A 24565-nucleotide genomic window follows, 5' to 3' on the forward strand; every position below is an offset into this window, starting at 1 on the left:
TGGACTGAAGGAGAAGTGTTCGGAAGCGACGGACCCAGAGCGCAAGCCCCTTCCCGTCGCCGCCTCAGGTCCCCAAACGCCTGTGTCAGGCCCCTCCGCCGCGTACCGCGACCCTGCCTCGTCCAAGGGGCACTCCCCCTACAGTGTTCCTCCTTCCACAGAAACTCCACAAGCGCCCTCCCTCAGGAGACGTCTCTTCCTCTTTCCTCGCCACTCTCCTTTGGCCTTTTCTCGGCTGTCACAGGATGGGACAACCCTCGAAAAGACACCGTCCTTCCCGGCCTAACTCACCCCTAAGGCCCCAAAATAAAAATAAAACAAAACCAAAAAAACCGCACACTTCCACAGCTCTCCGCCGAAAGCTCAGGCCTGTTACCCAACGCGAGACACCGCAAAGCTTCCCGAACCCGGACACCGCCTCGCCTCAGGCTCGGCTTACGCGCAGGTTCCTCAGCAGTCACAGCAGAGCTCAACGCCCGCGCTCGCTTTCAAACCGCCCCAACATGGCGCCGGCCTGCGGTGCGCACGCGCGGCAGTGGGGCGCCGGGCGCTAGGGGAGGCGAGGAAGCCGCCGGAGCAGAAAAAAGGATTCTGTGGGGCGTTAGGGCGCGACCCCTGCTGGGAGGTGCTGTTTCTCCCTCCTTTCTGGGGCTGGGAGGGGGCGGATGTGGGCTTGTTCTAAGTCGCTGCCCCCCACGCCCTCCCAACCTCGGTCACAGCTAGTCTAGGCCAGTTTTCGCGGGGACTAGCTGATCTCCTTTCGGCCGGCCCCGGGGTCTGCGGGAGGGGACTGGATGGGGAGGGAGACTTAAGGGCGCTGGCGGCCGTCGTTCCGGTTGCTGAGAGTCGGCCCCACAGCTCCAGTTTTTCCAAGTGAGCTCAGCCTCCCCGCTTTCAGAGCATCCCCCGCCAAAAATAAGACATCATCTCAGCTAGTAGGCAGCGCCCCTCACCACTTCTTTCACTCCCTCTTCAGTGCCTTTCCTATCACACCCCAGAGCCTCTCACACACAAAGCAGATGGGAGATGGGAGAGCCGAGTTTAGCCAGGGATGGGATTTAACAAACTCCTAGTGAAGCTTGATTCCCAGGGAAGAATAGCAGTGACCCAGCACGGATTGGGGACCCAGTCAGGCAGCCCAGACAGAGGGACATTATACAAACAGATGTAAAGACCCACTAACATGTGTAAAACTGATTGCAAGTCTGGAAAGAATCCAGTTTCAACCAATTGGTGTATACAAAAAAGAGGCCATCCCAATCTTGGTTTATGTTTATTTTCCACTGACCTTATGAGTGAAGATATCCTTGACCATGACTCCATCTGAATATGTTCCAGCTCATCCGATGCTCTATCACCAGGTAATACAACTGTAGTCTTACTGTTGGTGCTTTCTTCTATTATGGCAGTAATAGTTGGTGATTTGAAAATAAGACATACCCTCTAGCGGTATGTCCCAATAATCTTCAAAGTGTCTGGATAAGTTAATATCAAGTAGGTTTCTAATAGGAAATCAAGAACCGTATTTTATGCTAAGACAAGCCCTGTTCAGGGATTAAACAAGGATTGTTAATGACATGAGCTTAAAAAGTTAGATTTTTGTATCCACATTCTACCTAAATGTCTTTTTAAACTGAGTTTCTTTAAAACGGTTTCTTGGCCGGGCGCGGTGGCTCAGGCCTGTAATCCCAGCACTTTGGGAGGCCGAGGCGGGTGGATCACGAGGTCAGGAGATCGAGACCATCCTGGCTAACACGGTGAAACCCCGTCTCTACTAAAAAAATAGAAAATATTAGCCAGGCGTGGTGGCGGGCGCCTATAGTCCCAGCTGCTGGGGAGGCTGAGGCAGGAGAATGGTGTGAAACTGGGAGGCGGGGCTTGCAGTGAGCCGAGATGGTGCCACTGCACTCCAGCCTGGGCCACAGAGCGAGACTTCGTCTCAAAAAAAAAAAAAAGAAGAAGAAGTAGTTTCTTAAAGATTCTTTTTATCTTTTAAAGTTTTTTGTACTAACTTTTTCTTTCATCTTGGGGCATATATATAGCAAATGTTTCCTAGTGAAGACAAAGTATAGACAAAGGACATTGAGAAGATATAAAGGAAATTATCAAATATATTACCTAATTCATGGATCTAAATAATTCTACTTCTGCCTTGTTTCCTCACAGGTTAAGAAATATGGAGATTTCCACAAGGATTTGGAGAGGAGCCCCAGTGGTTACTAAAATTCTGCATTAAATCTGTCAGGAAAGGTAAAGAAACTAGGACTCTGCTAGGAAAGAGGAGGTTATAATAATGGTTTACTAAAACTTTTCAAATATAGAGGCTATCACCTGTTGTGCCTTGCTGGAGAATTAAATAAGAGAAAATAGATTTATGTCCAACCTGAAGAGTTTTAGGTGAGAGCTAAGGAAGAAATGTTATAATAATTAAACTTTAAGAAGGTTTATTTAAGTGCTTAAGGAGGCAGATCTTTGGAGAGTTTTTTAAATGATGGATTTACATGTGTCCATTTTTTAAAGAGAAACTAACCATTTTGATAACCTAGTATAGGGCTCCACACTGTTTCAAGCATTTTTACATATATTAATTCTCATAATGATTCAGTGAGATAGATATTATTATCCCCATTCTATAGATGTGGAAATTGACGTTCAAAGATTAAGCAATTTACCCAAAATAATATAGCTGGTGCTAAGTGACAAAGTCAGGATTTGAATCCAGTTCTGCTTTCAACTTACCGGCCAGCTTCCCCTAACTGAAAGCTGGATGATGAACCAAACGACCAGTGAGACTGCAGCTTCCTGAACTCATTCACAGCAGAAATAGTATCTAGTATCTTACTCAACTGTTGTTGCTACACCTACCACAGTGCCTGTCTCAGTCCTTTTGGGCTGCCATAAGAAATTACCAAAGACTGAATGACTTGTAAACAATAAATTTAATTCTCAGCTTTCTGGATCCTGGAAGTCTGAAATCTGGGTGCCAGAGTGGTTAGGTTCTAGTGAGGGCCCTCTTCTGGTTGCAGACTGCTACCACTTCTGGCAGTGTCCTTACATGGCAGAAGGGGCCAGTGAGCTCCCTGGAGTTTCTTTTGTGAGGGCACTAATCCCATTCATAAGGACTTTGCCCTCATGACCTAATCATCTCCTAATATCACCCTGAGAGTTAGGATTTCAGCATATGAATTTTAGGGAGACATAAACATTCAGTCCATTGTAGTTTCTAACTTCAAGTAGGGTTTAGTACATTTAAATTCAGTTGATTTAAACTTGATCCTATCTGAGGAGGTGACATTTAAGCAAAGATACCTATGAAACAGTTGTATGAACACATTGCAGAAGAAAGTGACAAGCAGAAGGAACAGCAAGTACAAACAACCTGAAGTTGGAAATTGCTTGATTGTATTTGAGGAACAGCCAGGAGATCAAATGATTGGAGCTAAGTGGACAAGAGGAAGCCCGGTAGGAGGTATATTTGAAGAGGAAGGCAGGGGCAAGATCATGTAGTGCCACTGCTACTCACTTTAAAAAGATTAAACCTCAAGAACACATAACCAACAGCTCATGATGCTTCAGAAGAGAAAGGACGCATGATTAAACTGTTAGAAATTAAAATTATTTATTGAATGACTATAGTATGCCAGGCACTGGATAGAACCTTAAGCATATCATCTTATTTAATCCTCACACTAATTCTACAAGACAGATATTATCCTAATTTTATACCTTGAGAAAAATGGAAAAACAGAAATACTAAGTAATATGCTTCACAGAATTATTAGGTGGCAGAGACAGGATATGACCCAGGTTTCTGTTTCCAAAGTCTAGATTTTTCTACTATACCACAATTTCTTGTTTGAAAGACTATAAGCAGAGAGGGGTTCATGCATACATGCATTTATCAAGTAATAGTGTTCATTTCTATGTGATAGGCACTATAGAAATAATATTAAAATGTAAGATAGCACTTCTTAAGTTTTTATATGATTATATTCTTACCAGTTGTTTGTTTTTAAAACTTTGCAGACAGATGGACTACAAGGCAATTGCCCAAAAAACTGTCCAAGAAGTTTTAGGTTATACTCAAGATACATCAGGCTGGAAAGTGGTTAAAATTTCAGTAAGAAAATAAGTTAAAATATGTTTCAAGAGTTTGTTTTTAAGTAAGAAACAATTCATTGTAAAGACTTTTTTAAAAAAAGTATTTTCTGTGCCAGGTGCAGTGGTATGCACCTATAGTACCAACTACTCAGGAGGCTGAGACAGGAGGACTGCTTGAGCACAGGAGTTTGAGGCTGTCATGCACTATGATTGTGCCTGTGAATAGCCACTACACTACAGACTGGGCAACATAGTGAGACCCTGCCTCTGAAATATATATATATATATATATATATTTTTTTTTCTTTTACAAACCAGAAAAAAAGTTTTTTTACTTTTGTTTTTCATTTTCATTTTTCCTGCATTTGACAGCTAATTATTTGTGGATTTTTATTCCCCTTTGAGAAAAAGATAACTGTTTCCAGTAAGGCTTCTAGAAAATTCCATGGAAACCTGTGAGTACAATCTTCTATTTGCAATTACTGTTTTAAATTCAATGTCATTGATGTATCTGGAATTTCAGTGCTGCTTCATTAGCTATAATAAATTATTTTATAGTAATAAATAGAAATTATTGTCACTAGGCTGAAATGTGATATTAATACAGCAATTAGATACCATCTAATCTTCTATTTTCGAATCTGATGACAATCAGATAAAAAATCTCTTATAATTACTAATTCACTAAAATAGGAAATTTTCACTTCAAGAAATAATTACTATAAGAGCAGATTGGCATTTTCTTGCTAACAGTAATATTTTATGGAATTTTAAACCCTTCATATGTCCGTTAAATGAGCCATTAACAAGTAAAGTTTATTTCTTCAGTTTATTTTATTTTTTTGAGACAGGGTCTGGCTGTCACTAGACTGGAGTGCAGTGACATAATCTCGGCTCACTGCTATCTCTGCCTCCTGGGCTCAAGCAGTCCTTCCACCTCGGCCTCCTGAATAGCTGGGACTACAGGTGCACACCACCACGCCCAACTAATTTTTATATGTTTTTGTAGAGATGGGGTTGCCCAGGCTGGTCTCGAACTCCTAAGCTCAAGCGATCTGCCTGTCTTGGCTTCCCAAAGTGCTGGGATTACAGGTGTGAGCCACTGTGCTCGGCCTACTTCCTCATTTTAAATATGCATTTTTTCTGTATGCTTCTTTTAAATATACTTTTAAGGATCAAATTATTTCAAATACAAGTACCCTAAGGGAAAGTCTATCGACTTTTTTTAGCTTAATCTTTCAGAGTTCATTTATTGCTCATGATAGTACATCAGGGCCATCAGATCATCATAAATTTTATTCAGTTCCTTTCCTTTTGGTGTCCACTCCTTCTTTCAACTACCTCATTTTATGTTTCTTTCTTTTATAAAATTTCACTAAAGTTTACCTATCTTATATTTCAACTCAATTTTTTACCATTGGACAAAGCTGATATGCTTTCTCCCACTCACTTAACAATTATCAGGAAAATAATCCCTACCTTATCGAAATAATGATTCCAATAGAGGCACTTTCAAAAATAAACTGAGGGAGGAGTGGGTGTGGTCAAGCCTAGGTACACTAGGGGAATTAACTTTTAGATAATATGGCTTTTTGATATCTTACAGATCAGACCAGTGCAGACAGCAACCTTGGCATTTTTTAAAAGCTTGGAAGTTATTCATTTAGTCTACAAGTAATTATTGAGTATTTATATACAGGGTGCTATACAAATGCCTAGAGCCAAAGAATAGGTTCTGTTAAGCTGTTCTAAAGCTTTATTGGAAATTTTTATCAGAGGTATTTTACTCTCACATGCAAAACTAAACAGTTGGTACTTTTTGCACTCACAGTTTGAGTGAAATTTATATGCACTGTGTACTAGGTATTTATTGGTGCACAACAAATTATCCCATAACTTAACTACTTAAACATTCATTATCTTATGGCTTCTCTGGATTAGGAACCCAGGAACAGCTTTGCTAGGTGCCTCTGCCTCAAGGAATCCACAAGGCTGTAATCAAGGTGTCAAATGGGCTTAGGTCTCATCTGAAGACTCAATTGAAGGAGGCTATGCTCCAAACTCACTCACATTGTTGTTGGCAAGATTCAGTCCCTCACGGGCTTGTTGGACTAAGGTCGTCAGTTCCTTGATGGCTCTTGGGTGGAACCTTCCTTAGTTCCTTGATATATAGCCTCTCCATAGGGCTATTGAAAACATAGCAGTTTACTTCCCTCACAATGAGGGGGCTAGGAGACAGCAAGAAAGAGCAAATAAGGCAGAAGCCGATGTCTTTCTGCAACCTAATTGCATAAGTGACATCCATCACTTTTGCAATATTCTTTATATTACAAGTGAATCACTAGATCCAGCCCTGACACAGAGGGAGGAGATTACACAGAATGTCAGTACCAGGAGGTGGGGTTTATTGGGGATCACTTTAGAGCCTGCCTACTGCACAGTGGTTTTGGAAAACTGTCTTTTGATTCTGTTTTATAGTTGAGCTATAGTCTATTAAGTATCAAACAGCTTTAAATTTAACATTGATTTAAAAAGTACATGAAGCTCCATTTTACATGCATATTTTCTCCAGCATGACCCACTGCCTATCCTAATTTTGTACATTCTTATGTACGTAAGGAGAGTATAATGAAAGTAGTTTATATTTGTCAATATGTATTTTTTTTCAAAATCAGCTATGGCAAGTATTTAGGTTCTTGTAAAATAAATCAAGCAGAATATGTTAGCTCATTTGAAGTTTACCTTCCCCAGCCGAAGTAAAAAGAAAGTGAGATTTTTATCAAATAGGGAGGAAAGATAGGGAACCTTAAAATGTTTTGGTGCTTCAAACAAAGCTTCATGGCTTTATTTTAAAAGTTGGGAATAAAAAGGAAGCAAGAAATATGTGCATATGAATTTAGAATGGGCAACTAAATATAAACACTATACACTTTGGAGATATATGGTAGGTCCAGTGCAGTCTGCCAAACTAGCATCTGAGAGAAATGTAATACCTTAAAATGCCTTTTGGAAAAAAAGTGGGTTGCACTGCTGTCAAATAAGTTTCTAAAATACTTCATACTATATTATCTTTTTATTTTTCTATTTTCTTTTTTTGAAATAGGGTCTTGCTCTGTCACCCAAGCTGGAGTACAGTGGTGTCATCGTAGCTCACTGCAGCCTCTATCTCTCACCTCAGCCTCCCAAATAGCTGGGACTACAGGTGTGCACCACCACACCTGGATAATTATTATTATTATTATTTTTATTTTTAGTAGAGATAAAGTCTCATTGTATTGCCTAGGCTGACCTTCAGCTCCTGAGCTCAAGCACTCCTCCCACTCCATCATCCCAAAGTGCTGGTATTACAGGTGTAGGCCACCACACCAGGAAAGATTCACTCTAAGGTTCAGAGAAGTCCTGAAGTAAAAAACTTGTGTGACTTTGATTCAAATTTTTCCAATTTTTTTTTTTTTTTTTTTTTTTTTTTTTTTTTTTTTTTTTTTTACCGAGAAGGTGCTTATAAAATGTTGGCCAACAGAAAGGATGATTGACCTCAGATTTGGATTCTGATAGAGGCTTTAAGTGACCAAATATGTACAGAGAAAAGTAGGTTAATTTTCATTATTATTCTGTTGCCATCCTAGTGCGAGCTGCTATCATCTCTCAATGGATTATTTTAGTATCCTCCTAATCTCCTTGTGTCTACTCTTATTCAACTACATCCCACTCTTCACACAATGGCCAAAGTATATTTTTAAAATTATCATTCAGATTGTCACTCTGCTGCCTAAAATATTCTAAAGGTATCCATTGATCTAAAAGTCCAGAAGAATTCTGCAAACTGAGACTTTGGGATAAGATGGTGGATAGGAGGCAGGACTAATATGCAGCTCCCACTTGGACATACAGAACAGCCTGTGGAGACACACCATGAACTTGTGCTCCAAGAACTACTGCAGGAGTATACCAAGAAAACCAAAGGAATACACAGACCTTTGAAAGAAGCAGCACTTCGCTGCAGATTCCATGAGACAGGTGAAAAACTGTGAGTTCCCAAAGTGTGGAAGGGGGAAAACCTGCCTCCAAACACACATCCCCACTGGGGAATCTGAAAATCCAGATCATGGGAGAGGGATATAACCATACCTAGAGATGAAATGGATTTAAGAAGCTGAGTGAAATATAAAAGCAAAAGCAGTGGCAGGAAGTGCTTTGCAGGCACTCTCAGTGTCCAGCTTGAGCCCAGGGAAGCCATCCATGACTATATGTCACAGGGGCCCTCAGAGAAGGCAGCCAGTGGAATTAGGGAGGGGTCACAGGGTGAAAGAAACTCCCAACTGAAATTAGTAATAATTTTGATGAGGCAAAAATTTTCTTGAGAGAATCGGTGGGATCGGGGCCGTGGGGGTGCTGCAAATGGGAACTGCTGCAGATACAAGTGTGGGAGTCACCACCAATGGAGTGGGCAGGCAGGGAGGGGCAAGTTCCAAAAACTTTGCTTACCTTCTCAGCAGGGAAGCTCATGACCTGGGGCAAAGTCCGAGTAGGGCACTATGGGAGCAAGACTGGCCTCACCAACTGCGTGGGAGCTGGGTGAGACCCTTGCTACCTGCTATCACTTATTTCCCTGGCAAACTATATGACACAGCAGAAGGCAGCCACAGTTGCCTCTAGAACATAACCCCATTGGCTGAAGACCACCCCCCTATTCCCCACAGTGGCTACAGCAAGCCCTTCCCAAGGAGAGTCTGAGGCCAGATCTGCCTAATCCTGCCCCCACCTTACGGTATTCCTCCCCCCTGGTAATCGAACACAAAAGACAGAAACTCTTGAGAGCTTAATGGCCCTGCCCATTGCCTGAGAAACCAAAATACATACCCTGGCCAACTTAGGGCAAGCTTAGATCCCCCTACTACTGGTGCTCTCTTGAAAGCACCACCTCCTGGCTGGAGGCCAACTAACTCAGGCCATTACAGCAACTCATGACAGAATAACCCTTATCCTAGGGGAAGACAACAGCTACTTCCAGGATGTTCCTGGAACATCCTGTCTAACCAGAGGTCCTGAGTGCGTCCACATGACAACTTCACTGCTACCATAACCAGCATTTGAGAAAGCCAGCACCCGAAACATCTACAACCAAGGACTCTCACAAAGTCTACTTTACTCCCCTGCCACTTCCACTACAGCAGATGTGGTATCTATGGCTGGCAGACCTGAAGACTGATCACATTACAGGCCTCTTAACAGACATTCCCCAGCCACAGCCCAGAGCCTTGTAGCCCTGCTGGGTGGCTAGACCAAGAAAAGCAATAACAATCACTGCAATCTGGCTCTCAGGAAGCCCCATCCCTAGGGTAAGGGGGAGATCACCATATCAAGGGATCACCTCTTGGGACTAGACAATCTGAACAACAGGCTTTTAAGTTCCAGAGCATTCCACTGAAATAGTAGACCCAAACAAGAAGAAACAAAAAAAGTAATTCTTGTAATCTGACAAAACAGGGTTCTATAACCCTCCAAAAGATCATACCAGCTCTCTAGCAATGGATCCAAGCCAAGAAGAAATCTGTGGGTTGCCATATAAAGAATTCAGAAGGTTGATTATTAAGCTACTCAAGGAGATACCAGAGAAAGATGAAAAGCAACTTAAATAAATTTTTTCAAAAATACAGGAAATGGATGAAAAAATCTCCAGAGAAATAGATATCATAAAAAACAATCACAACTTCTGGAAATGAAAGACACAGAGAAATACAAAATGCACTGGAAAGTTTCAACAACAGACTAGAACAAGTAGAAGAAAGAACTTCAGAACTCAAAGACAAGCCTTTCAAATTAACCCAATCAGACAAAGACACAGAAAAAAAATAATTTTTAAAAGCTGGGACCAGGCACAGTGGCTCACACCCATAATCCCAGCATTTTGGGAGGCTGAGGTGGGTGAATCACCTAAACTCAGGAGTTTGAGACCAGCCTGGGCAACATGGCAAAACCTGTCTCTAGTAAAAATACAAAATATTAGCTGGGCATGGTAGTGGATGCCTGTGGTCCCAGCTGCTTGAGAAGCTGAGATGGGAGGATCACTTGAGCTTGGAAGGTGGAGGTTGCAGTGAGCCAAGATCACACCACTGCACTCCAGCCTGGGTGACAGAGTGAGACCTTGTCTCAAAGAAACAAAAAACAAAAAAAATGGACAAAGCCTCCAAGATATTTGGAATTATGTTAAATGGCCAAACCTAAGAATAATTGGTGTTCCTGAGGAAGAAGAGAAATCTAAAAGTTTGCAAAACTTATTTGAGGGAATAATTGAGGAAAACTTCCCTGGCCTTGCTAGAGATCTAGACATCCAAATATGAGAAGCTCAAAGAACACCTGGAAAACTCATTGCAAAAAGATCATCACCTAGGCACATAGTCATTAGGTTATCTAAAGTCAAAATGAAGGAAAAAATGTTAAGAGCTGTGAGACAAAAGCATCAGATAACCTATAAAGGAAAACCTATCAGATTAACAGCAGATATTTCAGCAGAAACCTTCCAAGCCAGAGGAATTGTCCCATCTTTAGCCTCCTGAAACAAAATAATTGTCAGCCAAGAATTTTGTATCCAGCAAAAGTTAGCTTCATAAATGAAGGAGAGCTGAAGTCTTTTTCAGACAAACAAATGCTGAGAGAATTTGCCACTACCAAGCCAGCACTACAAGAAATGCTACAAGGAGTTCTAAATCTTGAAACAAAACCTTGAAATACACCAAAATAGGACTTCCTTAAAGCATAAATCTCACAGGGCCTATAAAACAATAACATACACACACAAAAAAAGATATTAAAACAATAACTAGCATGATGAAGAGAACATTACCTCACATCTTAATACTAACATTGAATGTAAATGTCTCAAGTGCTTCACTGAAAAAATACAGAATTCAGAAAGGACAAAAATTTATCAACCAAGCATCTGCTGTCTTCAAGGGACCTAACACATAAGGTCTCACATAAAATTAAGGTAAAGGGGTGGAAAAAGATATTCCATGCAAATGAAAACCAAAAGCAGCAGGAATAGCTATTCTTATATCAGAAAAAAAAACTGACTTTAAAGCAAAAACAGCTTTAAGATACAAAGAGGGACATTGTATAATAATAAAAAGATTAGTCTAATAGGAAAATATCACAATCCTAAATATATACACACCTAACACTGGAGCTCCCACATTTATAAGACAATTACTACTAGACCTAAGATACAAGATAGACAGCAGCACAATAATAGTGGGAGATTTCAGTACTCCACTGATAGCACTAGATAGGTCATCAAGACAGAAAGCCAACAAGAAGACAATGGGCTTAAACTAGTAGCATATAACAAATGGATTTAACAGATATTTACAGAAAATTCTACCCAACAACTGCAAAATATATGTTCTTTTCATCAGCACATGGAACATTCTCTAAGATAGACCATATGATAGGTCATAAAACAAGTGTCAATAAATTTAAGAAAATCAAAATTACATCAAATATCCTCTCACACCATAGTGGTATAAAACTGGAAATTAATTCCAAAAGGAACCCTAAAACTGTGCAAATACATAGAAATTAAATAATCTGCTCTTGAACAATCTTTGAGTCACCAATGAAATCAAGATGGAAATTTTAAAATTATTTGAACTGAACAATAATAGTGACACAACTTATCAAAACCTCTGGGTGATGCTAAGAGGAAAGTACATAGCATTAAATGCCTACATTAGAAAGCCTGAAAGAGCACAAATAGACACTCTAAGCTCACACCTCAAGGAACTAGAGAAACATGAAGAAGCTAAACCCAAACACAGCAGAAGAAAAAAATAACAAAAATCAAAGCAAAAGTCAGTGAAATTGGGACAAAAAAATTACAAAGGATAAATGAAACAAAAAGCTAGTTCTTTGAAAAGAAAAAATTGACAGACCATTGGTAAGATTAGCCAAGTAAAGAAGAGAGAAAATCCAAATAAGCTCAATTAGGAATGAAATGGGAGATATTACAGCCGATACTACAGAAATACAAAAAGATCATTCAAGGCTCCTGTGAATGCCTTTACAGGCACAAGCTAGAAAATAGAGGAGATCAATAAATTCTGGGAAAAAATACAACCATCCTAGATTAAATCAGGAAGAAATAGAAAATCTGAAAGAAAAAAAAATAACAAGTCGCAAGACTGAAACAATATTTTTTTAATTGCCAACAAAAAAGTCCAGAACGAGATGGATTCACAGCTGAATTTTATCAGACATTCAAAGAAAATTGGTATGATCTTACTGAAACTATTCCAAAAGATAGAGAAAGAAGGAATCCTCCCTTCATTCCGTGAGGCCAGTATCACCCTAATAACAAAACCAGGAAAAGACATAAAAAAAAAAAAAAAAGACCAATATCCCTGATTAACACAAATGCAAAAATCCTCAAGAAAATACTAGCTAGCCAAATCCAACAGTATATCAAAAAGATAGTATATACCATGATCGAATGCGTTTCATACCCAGGATGCGGGGATGGTTTAACATACCCAAGTCAATAAATGTGATACATCACATAAGCAAAATTAAAAACAAAAATTTTGATCATCTCAATAGATGCAGAAAAGGCACTGGACAAAATTCAGCATCTCTTTATGATTAAAATCTTCAACAAAATAGTCATAGAAGGAACTTTCCTCAAAGTAATAAAAGCCATCTGTAATAAACCCACAATCAACATTATACTGAACAGGGAAAAGTTGAAAGCATTCCTCCTGTAAACTAGAACAGAAAAGGATGCCCATTTTCACCACTTCTATTCAACATAGTACTGGAAGTCCTAGCCAGAGCAATCATGCAAATGGGTAAAGAGGAAGACAGACTGTCACTGTTGATCAATGATATGATTATACACCTATAAAACCCTAATGACTCATCCAAAAAGGTCCTAGATCTCATAATTGAATAAAGTTGCAGGATACAAAGTCAGTGTACACAAATCAGTAGCACTGCTATGCAGCAACAATGACCAAGCTGAGAATGAAATAAAGAATTCAACCCCCTTTTCAGTCACTGCAAAAAAAGAAATACTTAAAAATATATCTAACCAAAGAGGTGGGAGATCTCTACAAGGAAAACTGAGAACACTGCTGAAAGAAATCATTGACTACACAAACAAATGGAAACACATCCCATGCTCATGGATGAGTAGAATCAGTATTGTGAAAATGACCCTACTGCCAAAAGCAGTCTACAGATTCAATGCAATTCCCAACAAAGTCCCATCATCATTCTTCATAGAACTAGAAAAAAAATCCTAAAATTCGTATGGAACCAAGAAGGAATCCACATAGCCAAAGCAAAACTTAGCAAAAAGAGTAAATCTGGAGGCACCACATTACCCAACTTCAAACTATTCTACAAGGCTCTAGTTACCAAATACCATGGAACTAGTATAAAAACAGGCACATAGACCAATGGAACAGAATAGAGAACACAGAAATAAAGCCAAATACACCCAACTGATCCACAACACAGCAAACAAAAACATAAAGTGGGGAAAGAACAGCCTATTCAACAAATGGTCCTGGGATAATTGGCAAGCTACATGTAGAAGAATGAAACTGGATCTTCATCCCTTATCATTTACAAAAATGTACTCAAGATGGATCAAAGACTTAAATTTAAGACCTGAAACCATGAAAACTCTAGAAAATAACACTGGAAAAACTCTTCTAGACATTGGCTTAGGCAAAGAGTTCATCACCAAGAACTCAAAAGCAAATGCAACAAAACCAAAAATAAATAGATGGGACCTAATTAAACTAAAAGCCTTCTGCATAGCAAAAGAAATAATCAGCAGAGTAAACAGATAACCCACAGAATGGGGGAAAATATTCACAAACTATGCATCCAACAAAGGACTAATATCCAGAATCTATAAGAACTCAAACAAATCAGCAAGTAAGAAACAAATAATCCCATCAGAAAGCAGGCAAAGGACATGAATAGACAATTCTCAGAAGAAGATATACAAATGGCCAACAAACATATAAAAAAAAAGCTCAACATCACTAATTATCAAGGGAGTGAAAATTAAAACCACAATGAGATACCATCTTACCCCTGCAAGAATGGCCATAATTTAAAAATCAAAAAATGATACATTTTGGCATGGCTGTGAAAAGGGAACACTTTTACACTGCTGGTGGGAATGTAAATTAGTACAACCACTATAGAAAACAGTATGGAGATTCCCCGAAGAACTAAGAGTAGAACTACCATTTGATCCAGCAACCCCACTACTGGGTATGTATGCAGAGGAAAAGAACTCATTATATGAAAAAGACACATGCACACACATGCTTATACCAGCACAATTAGCAATTGCAATTATATGGAACCAATGAGTGGATAAAGAAAATGTGGTATATATAAACCATGGAACACTATTCAGTTATAAAAAGGAACAAAATAATGGTATTCACAGCAACCTGAATGGAGTTGGAGACCATTATTCTAAGTGAAGTAACTCAGGAATGAAAAACCAAACATCGTATTTTCCCACCTATAAATGAAAGCTAAGCTATGATAGCATAAGAATGATATAATGGACTTTGGGGACTCCAGGGAAAGGGTGAGAGGAGGATGATGGATAAAAGACTACACATTTGGTACCGTGTACACTGCTCAGGTGATGGGTGCACCAAAATCTCAAGAAATTACCACCAAAGAATTTATCCATGTAGCCAAAAACCACCTGTTTCCCCAAAACCTATTGAAATAAGTCCAAAGATTTTATCGTAACCTGCAGGTAACTATCTGGGCCCTGCTTACCTCTCTGACTTCATTTCTGACCACTTCTCTTCATTGTCCCTGTGTTACAGTCACAATGAACTTCTGTTGTTTGAATGCACTGAACTTAAACCCATCTCAGAGCCTTTTTAGTTGCTCTTCTTTTGCCTGGCAAGCTATTCCCCAAAATGTTTCCAAGGCTAATGTCATGTTTATTTTCAAGATTTCAGTTTCATTTTCTCCTCTTCAGAATGACTCTAGCCACGTGGCCAAAGTTTCCAAATAGACACACATTCAACTTCTATTAACTACACTGTTCTGCTATTATCTTCTTCATAGCACTTTTCCCTATATGAAATTTATCTTCTTTGTTTTCTTATGTATTATATGTCTCTCTTATTAGAATATAAACTTGATGAAGATACTAACTTTAATAGTCACCAGACTAGAGATAAATCACTTGTGTTCACTGCAGTATCCCTAGCACTAGAACAGTGTCTCTCACTAAGACACTCAATAAATATTTATTGAATGAATTTATGGACTTTAGTTATATTATACTGGCTACCAAATGGAAAGTTATATATTTTATAACTGCAGTACAAAAAAAACTCAAGATAATTTTTCAAAACTTATGCCTTTTCTTAATAATTTGTCACTCAAAAAGGGCCTTTTGTGGTTAGCTTTAAGTATTTGCCTGAAAGAGGGGCAGTTCTTTGGTTGGAATTTCATTCCTTTCTGCTCTTAAGGGATGAAATATAGACCTACCAGCACACGGGTTTACACATTTATCTCAGTGTTAGAAGCAGTGAACAGTAATGTCTTACTATATGTCAGGCACTGTGCTAAATACTTTTCTTTCATTTTCTAAATGTATTTCTCATATTTCCCACAATGTAAGCACTGTTATTTTCCCCATTTTACAAATGAATAAGGGCCTATGTAAGTTACTATCTCCAAGTAACCTAGCTAGTGTTAGTGAGACAAAAACTTAGACACCAAGACTTTACCTCAGATGCTGTACTTTCTTAATCATAATTCTCTCTGACCTCATCAAAACTGTCAGATGTATCTGTGGAATAATGAAAGCAGATTTTCCAGAGATGGATTCTAGCAGAATGTACCTTTTCTGCCTATATGCATTTCATGCTTGTTTAGCATACTACTTTCTCCTCCATCATTACTACTTATTACCACCATCATTACCACCACTACATTTAATCCTCTATTCTACCTTCTGAGGCAGACGTGTGAGACAGTTTGTAAGTTTTATAAATTAAAGCATTCAGGTTTAAACAGGTTGTATTCGTTCATTTTCACACTACTGATAAAGACATACCCAAGACTGGGCAGTTTACCAAAGAAAGAGGTTTAATGGACTCACAGTTCCATGTTGCTGGGGAGGTCTCACAATCATGGGAGAAGGTGAAAGTCATGTCTTACATGGCAGCAGACAAGAGAGGATTGAGAGACAAGTGAAAGGGGAAACCCCTTATAAAAAACATCAGCTCTCATGAGACTTATTCACTGACACAAGAACAGTATGGGGGAAACCGCCTCCGTGATTCAATTATCTTCCACCAGGTCTCCCTAAAACACATGGGAATTATGAGAGCTACAATTCAAGATGAGATTTGGGTGGGGATACAGAACCAAACCATATCACAGGTTAAACATTTTTTAAAGTAACAAATGTAATTAATAAAGTTGCTGTGACCAAAATAAAGAGTTCTAACAGCTCAGGATTCATCCTGTTCTACATAATGTGTAGATATATTTGGAGGAACAATGAAAAACCCCCCAGTTTAATATCTTCTTAAACCTGGTTCAGTATCTTCCCAAACTTAAAATTTTTCTTAACTACAAAAATAATTCACATATTATTAATATAATAATTTGGAAAGTGTTGTTCAAACTCTGCTGCCATTCCATTTTATGAAAAACTTAAGGAACGAAAAGTTATGTTATTCAATGATGAATATTGTAGTACTATTTTAAAAATAGAATTTGGGGTTTATATTAGGTCATTTCACACAACTCTCTATTTCACAAATAAAAAATCAGTAACATCAGTATCATCAATAACTCCACCACCATTAACATCAGCTGGTTTATAAATAATACTGGGTGTGGGCAGAGCAGGAAATTGGGAAATATATTTATAATGAATAAATACAAATTGATAATTAAGAGATATGATAACAAAATAATTGCTGATGACTAGTTTATAAATTACTGAATCGTCTTATTTTGGTTTGCAGTTTAGAGCAAGTTATTTAGATAAAATATAGGTTCTCTACCTACTCTAGAGACATTAAGAATTTTTGTTATAATTGTTTTTATGCAATGGATTAGATGATAAATAAATTTAGTGTCATTCTCTAATTCAGAAAAAAGAACTTGTGGAACTAATTCATTTTTAACAATTTTATTGAGATAATTTATATACCCTAAATTTATGTACACTTTAAGTGTACAATTCTGTGATTGTTAGGATATATACGGAGTTGTACCAGGATCACCATAATTCATTTAGAACATTCTCCTCACCCAGAAAGAAACTTGTGCCTACTAGCATTTACTTCCCATTATCCAATTCACCCCAGCCCCAGGTGACTAGGTGACAGCTTCTGCCTTTTATGTTTGCCTATTCTGGACATGTTATAAAGGAGATCATATGCTATGTGATCTTTTGTGACTTGCTTCTTTCACAAATTCTTTTATCATGTTTTTGAGGTTCATCCATGTTGCAGCTTGTGTCAGTACGTCGTTTCTTTTTATTGCAGAATAATGTTCTATGGTATGGATATGCCACATTTTGTTTATCTATTCATCAGTTAATATACATTTAGCTTCCATCTTTTAGGTATTATAAATAATTCTGTTATGAAATTTGTATACACATTTTTGTGTGGACATATATTTTTATTTCTCTTGGCTATAGATCTAGGACCGGAATTGCTAGATCATATGGCAATTCTATGTTTAATATTTTGAAGAACTACCAGACCATTTTAGAGAGTGGTCGCACCGTTTTATATTCCTAACAGCAGTGGTTCCAATTTCTCCACCTCTTCAACATTTTTCATATCTGTCTTCTTGATTATAGCTATCCTAGTTGGGTATGTAATAGTATCTCACTGTGGATTTGATTTGCATGTCCTTAATGACTTGTGCCCATAAGCTTCTTATTACATGCATATTGACCATTCATGTATCTTTTTAGATAAATATTTATCCAAACTCTTTTTTAAAAAACTGGATTGTCTTTTTATTGTTGAGTTGGAAGAATTATTTATACATTCTGGATACGAATTTAGTATCACATATATGATTTGAAACTATTTTCTCCCATTCTGTACGTCGTCTTCTCACTTTCTTGATGGTGTCCTTTGAAGCACAATTTTTAAAAATTTTGTTGAAGTTCAATTTATCAGTCTTCTGTTGTGTTATTTGTTCTGTGGGTGTTGAATCCAAGAACTAATTGTCTGACCCACAGTCACAAAGATTTATCCCTAGGAATCTATGGTTTTATTTCTTACATAAAGGTCTGTTGTGATCAGTTTGAGTTAATTTTCTGTATGGTGTGAGGTAGGAATCCAATTCAATGTCTTTGCATGTAAATATCCAATTGTCCCAGCACTATTTGTTGGAGATTCTTCTTTCCCCATTACACTGTCTAGGCTCCTTTTTCAAAAATCAATTGACCAAGGGGTGGAGCAAGATGGCCGAATAGGAAGAGCTCCAGTCTCCAGCTCCCAGCGCAAGCGACACAGAAGACAGGTGATTTCTGCATTTTCAACTGAGGTACTGGGTTCATCTCACTAGGGAGTGCTGGACAATCGGTGCTGGTCAGCTGCTGCAGCCCAACCAGCGAGAGCTGAAGCAGGGCGAGGCATCGCCTCACCTGGGAATCATAAGGGGGAAGGGAATTCCTTTTCCTAGCCAGGAGAACTGACACACACAACATCTGGAAAATCGGGTAACTCCCACCCCAATACTGTGCTTTACCAAGGGTCTTAGCAAACAGGCACACCAGGAGATTACATCCCACACCTGGCCAGGAGGGTCCCACGGCGACGGAGCCTCCCTCATTGCTAGCACAGAAGTCTGAGATCTAACAGCAAGGCAGCAGCGAGGCTGGGGGAGGGGCACCCACCATTGCTGAGGCTTAAGTAGGTAAACAAAGCCGCTGGGAAGCTCGAGCTGGGTGGAGCTCACAGCAGCTCAAGGAGGCCTGCCTGTCTCTGTAGACTCCACCTCTGGGTACAGGCCACAGCTAAACAACAACAACAACAACAACAAAAGCAGCAGAAACCTCTGCAGATGCAAACGACTCTGTCTGACAGCTTTGAAGAGAGCAGTGGATCTCCCAACATGGAGGTTGAGATCTGAGAATGGACAGACTGTCTGCTCAAGTGGGTCCCTGACTCCTGAGTAGCCTAACTGGGAGACATCCCCCACTAGGGGCAGACCGACACCCCACACCTCACATGGTGGAGTACACCCCTGAGAGGAAGTTTCCAAAGCAAGAATCAGACAGGTACCCTCGCTGTTCAGCAATATTCTATCTTCTGCAGCCTCTGTTGCTGATACCCAGGCAAACAGGGTCTGGAGTGGACCTCAAGCAATCTCCAACAGACCTACAGCTGAGGGTCCTGACTGTTAGAAGGAAAACTAACAAACAGGAAGGACACTCACACCAAAACCCCATCAGTACGTCACCATCATCAAAGACCAAAGGCAGATAAAACCACAAAGATGGGGAAAAAGCAGGGCAGAAAAGCTGGAAATTCAAAAAATAACAGCCCATCTCCCCCTGCAAAGGAGGGCACTTCATCACCAGCAATGGATCAAAGCTGGACGGAGAATGATTTTGACGAGATGAGAGAAGGCTTCAGTCCATCAAACTTCTCAGAGCTAAAGGAGGAATTACGTACCCAGTGCAAAGAAACTAAAAATCTTGAAAAAAGAATGGAAGAATTGATAACTAGAATAATTAATGCAGAGAAGGCCATAAACGAACTGACAGAGATGGAAACCATGACACGAGAAATATGTGACAAATGCACAAGCTTCAGTAACTGACTCGATCAACTGGAAGAAAGAGTATCAGCGATTGAGGATCAAATGAATGAAATGAAGTGAGAAGAGAAATCTAAAGAAAAAAGAAGAAAAAGAAATGAACAAAGCCTGCAAGAATATGGGATTATGTAAAAAGACCAAATCTACGTCTGATTGGGGTGCCTGAAAGTGAGGGGAAAAATGGAACCAAGTTGGAAAACACTCTTCAGGATATCATCCAGGAGAACTTCCCCAACCTAGTAGGGCAGGCCAACATTTAAATTCAGGAAATACAGAGAACGCCACAAAGATACTCCTCGAGAAGAACAACTCCAAGACACACTAATTGCCAGATTCACCAAAGTTGAAATGAAGGAAAAAATCTTAAGGGCAGCCAGAGAGAAAGGTCGGGTTACCCACAAAGGGAAGCTCACCAGACTAACAGCAGATCTATCGGCAGAAACTCTACAAGCCAGAAGAGAGTGGGGGCCAATATTCAACATTCTTAAAGAAAAGAATTTTAAACCCAGAATTTCATATCCAGCCAAACTAAGTTTCATAAGTGAAGGAGAAATAAAATCCTTTACAGATAAGCAAATGCTTAGAGATTTTGTCACCATCAGGCCTGCCTTACAAGAGACCCTGAAGGAAGCACTAAACATGGAAAGGAACAACCGGTACCAGCCATTGCAAAAACATGCCAAAATGTAAAGACCATCGAGGCTAGGAAGAACCTGCATCAACTAACGAGCAAAATAACCAGTTAATATCATAATGGCAGGATCAAGTTTACACATAACAATATTAACCTTAAATATAAATGGACTAAATAGTCCAATTAAAAGACATAGACTGGCAAACTGGATAAAGAGTCAAGACCCATCAGCTTGCTGTACTCAGGAGACCATTCTCACATGCAGAGACATACATAGGCTCAAAATAAAGGGATGGAGGAAGATCTACCAAGCAAACGGAGAACCAAAAAAAGCAGGGGTTGCAATCCTAGTCTCTGATAAAACAGACGTTAGACCATTAAAGATCAAAAGAGACAAGACCATTACATAATGGTAAAGGGATCAATTCAACAGGAAGAGCTAACTATCCTAAATATATATGCACCCAATACAGGAGCACCCAGATTCATAAAGCAAGTCCTTAGAGACTTACAAAGAGACTTAGACTCCCATACAATAATAATGGGAGACTTCAACACCTCACTGTCAACATTAGACAGATCAATGAGACAGAAAGTTAACAAGGATATCCAGGAATTGAACTCATCTCTGCAGCAAGCAGACCTAATAGACATCTACAGAACTCTCCACCCCAAATCAACAGAATATACATTGTTCTCAGCACCACATCACACTTATTCCAAAATTGACCACATAATTGGAAGTAAAGCACTCCTCAGCAAATGTACAAGAACAGAAATTATAACAAACTGTCTCTCAGACCACAGTGCAATCAAACTAGAACTCAGGACTAAGAAACTCAATCAAAACCACTCAACTACATGGAAACTGAATAACCAGCTCCTGAATGACTACTGGGTAGATAATGAAATGAAGGAAGAAATAAAGATGTTCTTTGAAACCAATGAGAACAAAGATACAACATACCAGAATCTCTGGGACACATTTAAAGCAGTGTGTAGAGGGAAATTTATAGCACTAAATGCCCATAAGAGAAAGCTGGAAAGATCTAAAATTGACACTCTAACATCACAATTAAAAGAACTGGAGAAGCAAGAGCAAACACATTCAAAAGCTAGCAGAAGGCAAGAAATAACTAAGATCAGAGCAGAACTGAAGGAGATAGAGACACAAAAAACCCTCCAAAAAATCAATGAATCCAGGAGTTGGTTTTTTGAAAAGATCAACAAAATTGATAGACAGTTAGCAAGACTAATAAAGAAGACAAGGGAGAAGACTCAAATAGACGCAATAAAAAATGGTAAAGGGAATATCACCACTGACCCCACAGAAATACAAACTACCATCAGAGAATACTAGAAACACCTCTATGCAAATAAACTAGAAAATCTAGAAGAAATGGATAATTTCCTGGACACTTACATTCTCCCAAGACTAAACCAGGAAGAAGCTGAATCCCTGAATAGACCAATAACAGGCTCTGAAATTGAGGCAATAATTAAGAGCCTACCCACCAAAAAAAGTCCAGGACCAGATGGATTCACAGCTGAATTCTACCAGAGGTACAAAGAGGAGCTGGTACCATTCCTTCTGAAACTATTCCAATTAATAGAAAAAGAGGGAATCCTCCCTAATTCATTTTACGAGGCCAACATCATCCTGATACCAAAGCCTGGCAGAGACACAAAAAAAGAGAATTTTAGACCAATATTCCTGATGAACATCATTGCAAAAATCCTCAATAAAATACTGGCAAACCGGATCCAGCAGCACATCAAAAAGCTTATCCACCATGATCAAGTGGGCTTCATCCATGGGATGCAAGGCTGTTTCAACATACACAAATCAATAAACGTGATCCAGCATATAAACAGAACCAAAGACAAGAACCACATGATTATCTCAATAGATGCAGAAAAGGCCTTTGACAAAATTCAACAGCCCTTCATGGTAAAAACGCTCAATAAATTCGGTATTGATGGAACGTATCTCAAAATAATGAGAGCTATTTATGACAAACCTACAGCCAATATCATACTGAATGGTCAAAAACTGGAAACATTCCCTTTGAAAACTGGCACAAGACAGGGATGTCCTCTCTCACCACTCCTATTCAACATAGTGTTGGAAGTTCTTGCTAGGGCAATCAGGCAAGAGAAAGAAATCAAGGGTATCCAGTTAGGAAAAGAAGAAGTCAAATTGTCCCTGTTTGCAGATGACATGATTGTATATTTAGAAAACCCCATTGTTTCAGCCCCAAATCTCCTTAAGCTGATAAGCAACTTCAGCAAAGTCTCAGGATACAAAATTAATGTGCAAAAATCACAAGCATTCTTATACACCAGCAACAGACAAACAGAGAGCCAAATCATGAATGAACTTCCATTCACAATTGCTTCAAAGAGAATAAAATACCTAGGAATCCAACTTACAAGGGATGTAGAGGACCTCTTCAAGGAGAACTACAAACCACTGCTAAGTGAAATAAAAGAGGGCACAAACAAATGGAAGAACATACCATGCTCATGGATAGGGAGAATCAATATCATGAAAATGGCCATACTGCCCAAGGTAATTTATGGATTCAGTGCCATCCCCATCAAGCTACCAATGACTTTCTTCACAGAATTGGAAAAAACTGCTTTAAAGTTCATATGGAACCAGAAAAGAGCCTGCATTGCCAAGACAATCCTAAGTCAAAAGAACAAAGCTGGAGGCATCACGCTACCTGACTTCAAACTATACTACAAGGGTACAGTAACCAAAAGAGCATGGTACTGGTACCAAAACAGAGATGTAGACCAATGGAACAGAACAGAGTCCTCAGAAATAATACCACACATCTACAGCCATCTGATCTTTGACAAACCTGAGAGAAACAAGAAATGGGGAAAGGATTCCCTATTTAATAAATGGTGCTGGGAAAATTGGCTAGCCATAAGTAGAAAGCTGAAACTGGATCCTTTCCTTACTCCTTATATGAAAATTAATTCAAGATGGATTAGAGACTTCAATGTTAGACCTAATACCATAAGAACCCTAGAAGAAAACCTAGATAATACCATTCAGGACATAGGCATGGGCAAGGACTTCATGTCTAAAACACCAAAAGCAACGGCAACAAAAGCCACAATTGACAAATGGAATCTAACTAAACTAAAGAGCTTCTGCACAGCAAAAGAGACTACCATCAGAGTGAACAGGCAACCTACAGAATGGGAGAAAATTTTTGCCATCTACTCATCTGACAAAGGGCTAATATCCAGAATCTACAAAGAACTCAAACCAATTTACAAGAAAAAAACAAACAACCCCATCAAAAAGTGGGCAAAGGATATGAACATACATTTCTCAAGAGAAGACATTCATACAGCCAACAGACACATAAAAAATGCTCATCATCACTGGCCATCAGAGAAATGCAAATCAAAACCACAATGAGATACCATCTCACACCAGTTAGAATGGCAATCATTAAAAAGTCAGGAAACAACAGGTGCTGGAGAGGATGTGGAGAAATAGGAATACTTTTACACTGTTGGTGGGATTGTAAACTAGTACAACCATTATGGAAAACAGTATGGCGATTCCTCAAGGATCTGGAAGTAGAAGTACCATAAGACCCAGCCATCCCATTACTGGGTATATACCCAAAGGATTATAAATCATGCTGCTATAAAAACACATGCACATGTATGTTTATTGCGGCACTATTCACAATAGGAAAGACTTGGAATAAACCCAAATGTCCATCAGTGACAGATTGGATTAGGAAAATGTGGCACATGTACACCATGGAATACTATGTAGCCATAAAAAAGGATGAGTTTGAGTCCTTTGTAGGGACACGGATGCAGCTGGAAACCATCATTCTCAGCAAACTATCGCAAGAACAGAAAACCAAACACCACATGTTCTCACTCATAGGTGGGAACTGAACAATGAGATCACTTGGACTGGGGAAGGGGAAC

At 39.2% G+C, this 24565-nt stretch overlaps 1 protein-coding gene across 4 annotated transcripts in view; it reads left to right on the plus strand.

Annotated features, from left to right (window-relative positions):
• Positions 1-369: 369 nt before the first annotated feature.
• STARD6 (StAR related lipid transfer domain containing 6) overlaps positions 370-24565 on the plus strand; it is a 43780-nt gene continuing 19584 nt past the window's right edge. The window contains exons 1-5 of one of the 4 annotated variants that reach the window (XM_010375364.2): positions 370-445; positions 1339-1361; positions 2167-2250; positions 4027-4120; positions 4507-4556. In XM_010375364.2, coding sequence (XP_010373666.1) covers positions 4031-4120; positions 4507-4556 — 140 coding nt within the window. In that variant the 5' untranslated portion in view covers positions 370-445; positions 1339-1361; positions 2167-2250; positions 4027-4030. Of the gene's footprint in view, positions 446-500; positions 874-1338; positions 1362-2166; positions 2251-4026; positions 4121-4506; positions 4557-24565 lie in introns of those variants that run through there. The other 3 variants (XM_030926170.1, XM_030926171.1, XM_030926172.1) reach the window with 3 other exon arrangements.

The sequence above is a fragment of the Rhinopithecus roxellana genome, chromosome 21, assembly GCF_007565055.1.
Source record: "Rhinopithecus roxellana isolate Shanxi Qingling chromosome 21, ASM756505v1, whole genome shotgun sequence".
NCBI classification, from domain to species: Eukaryota; Metazoa; Chordata; class Mammalia; order Primates; family Cercopithecidae; genus Rhinopithecus; species Rhinopithecus roxellana.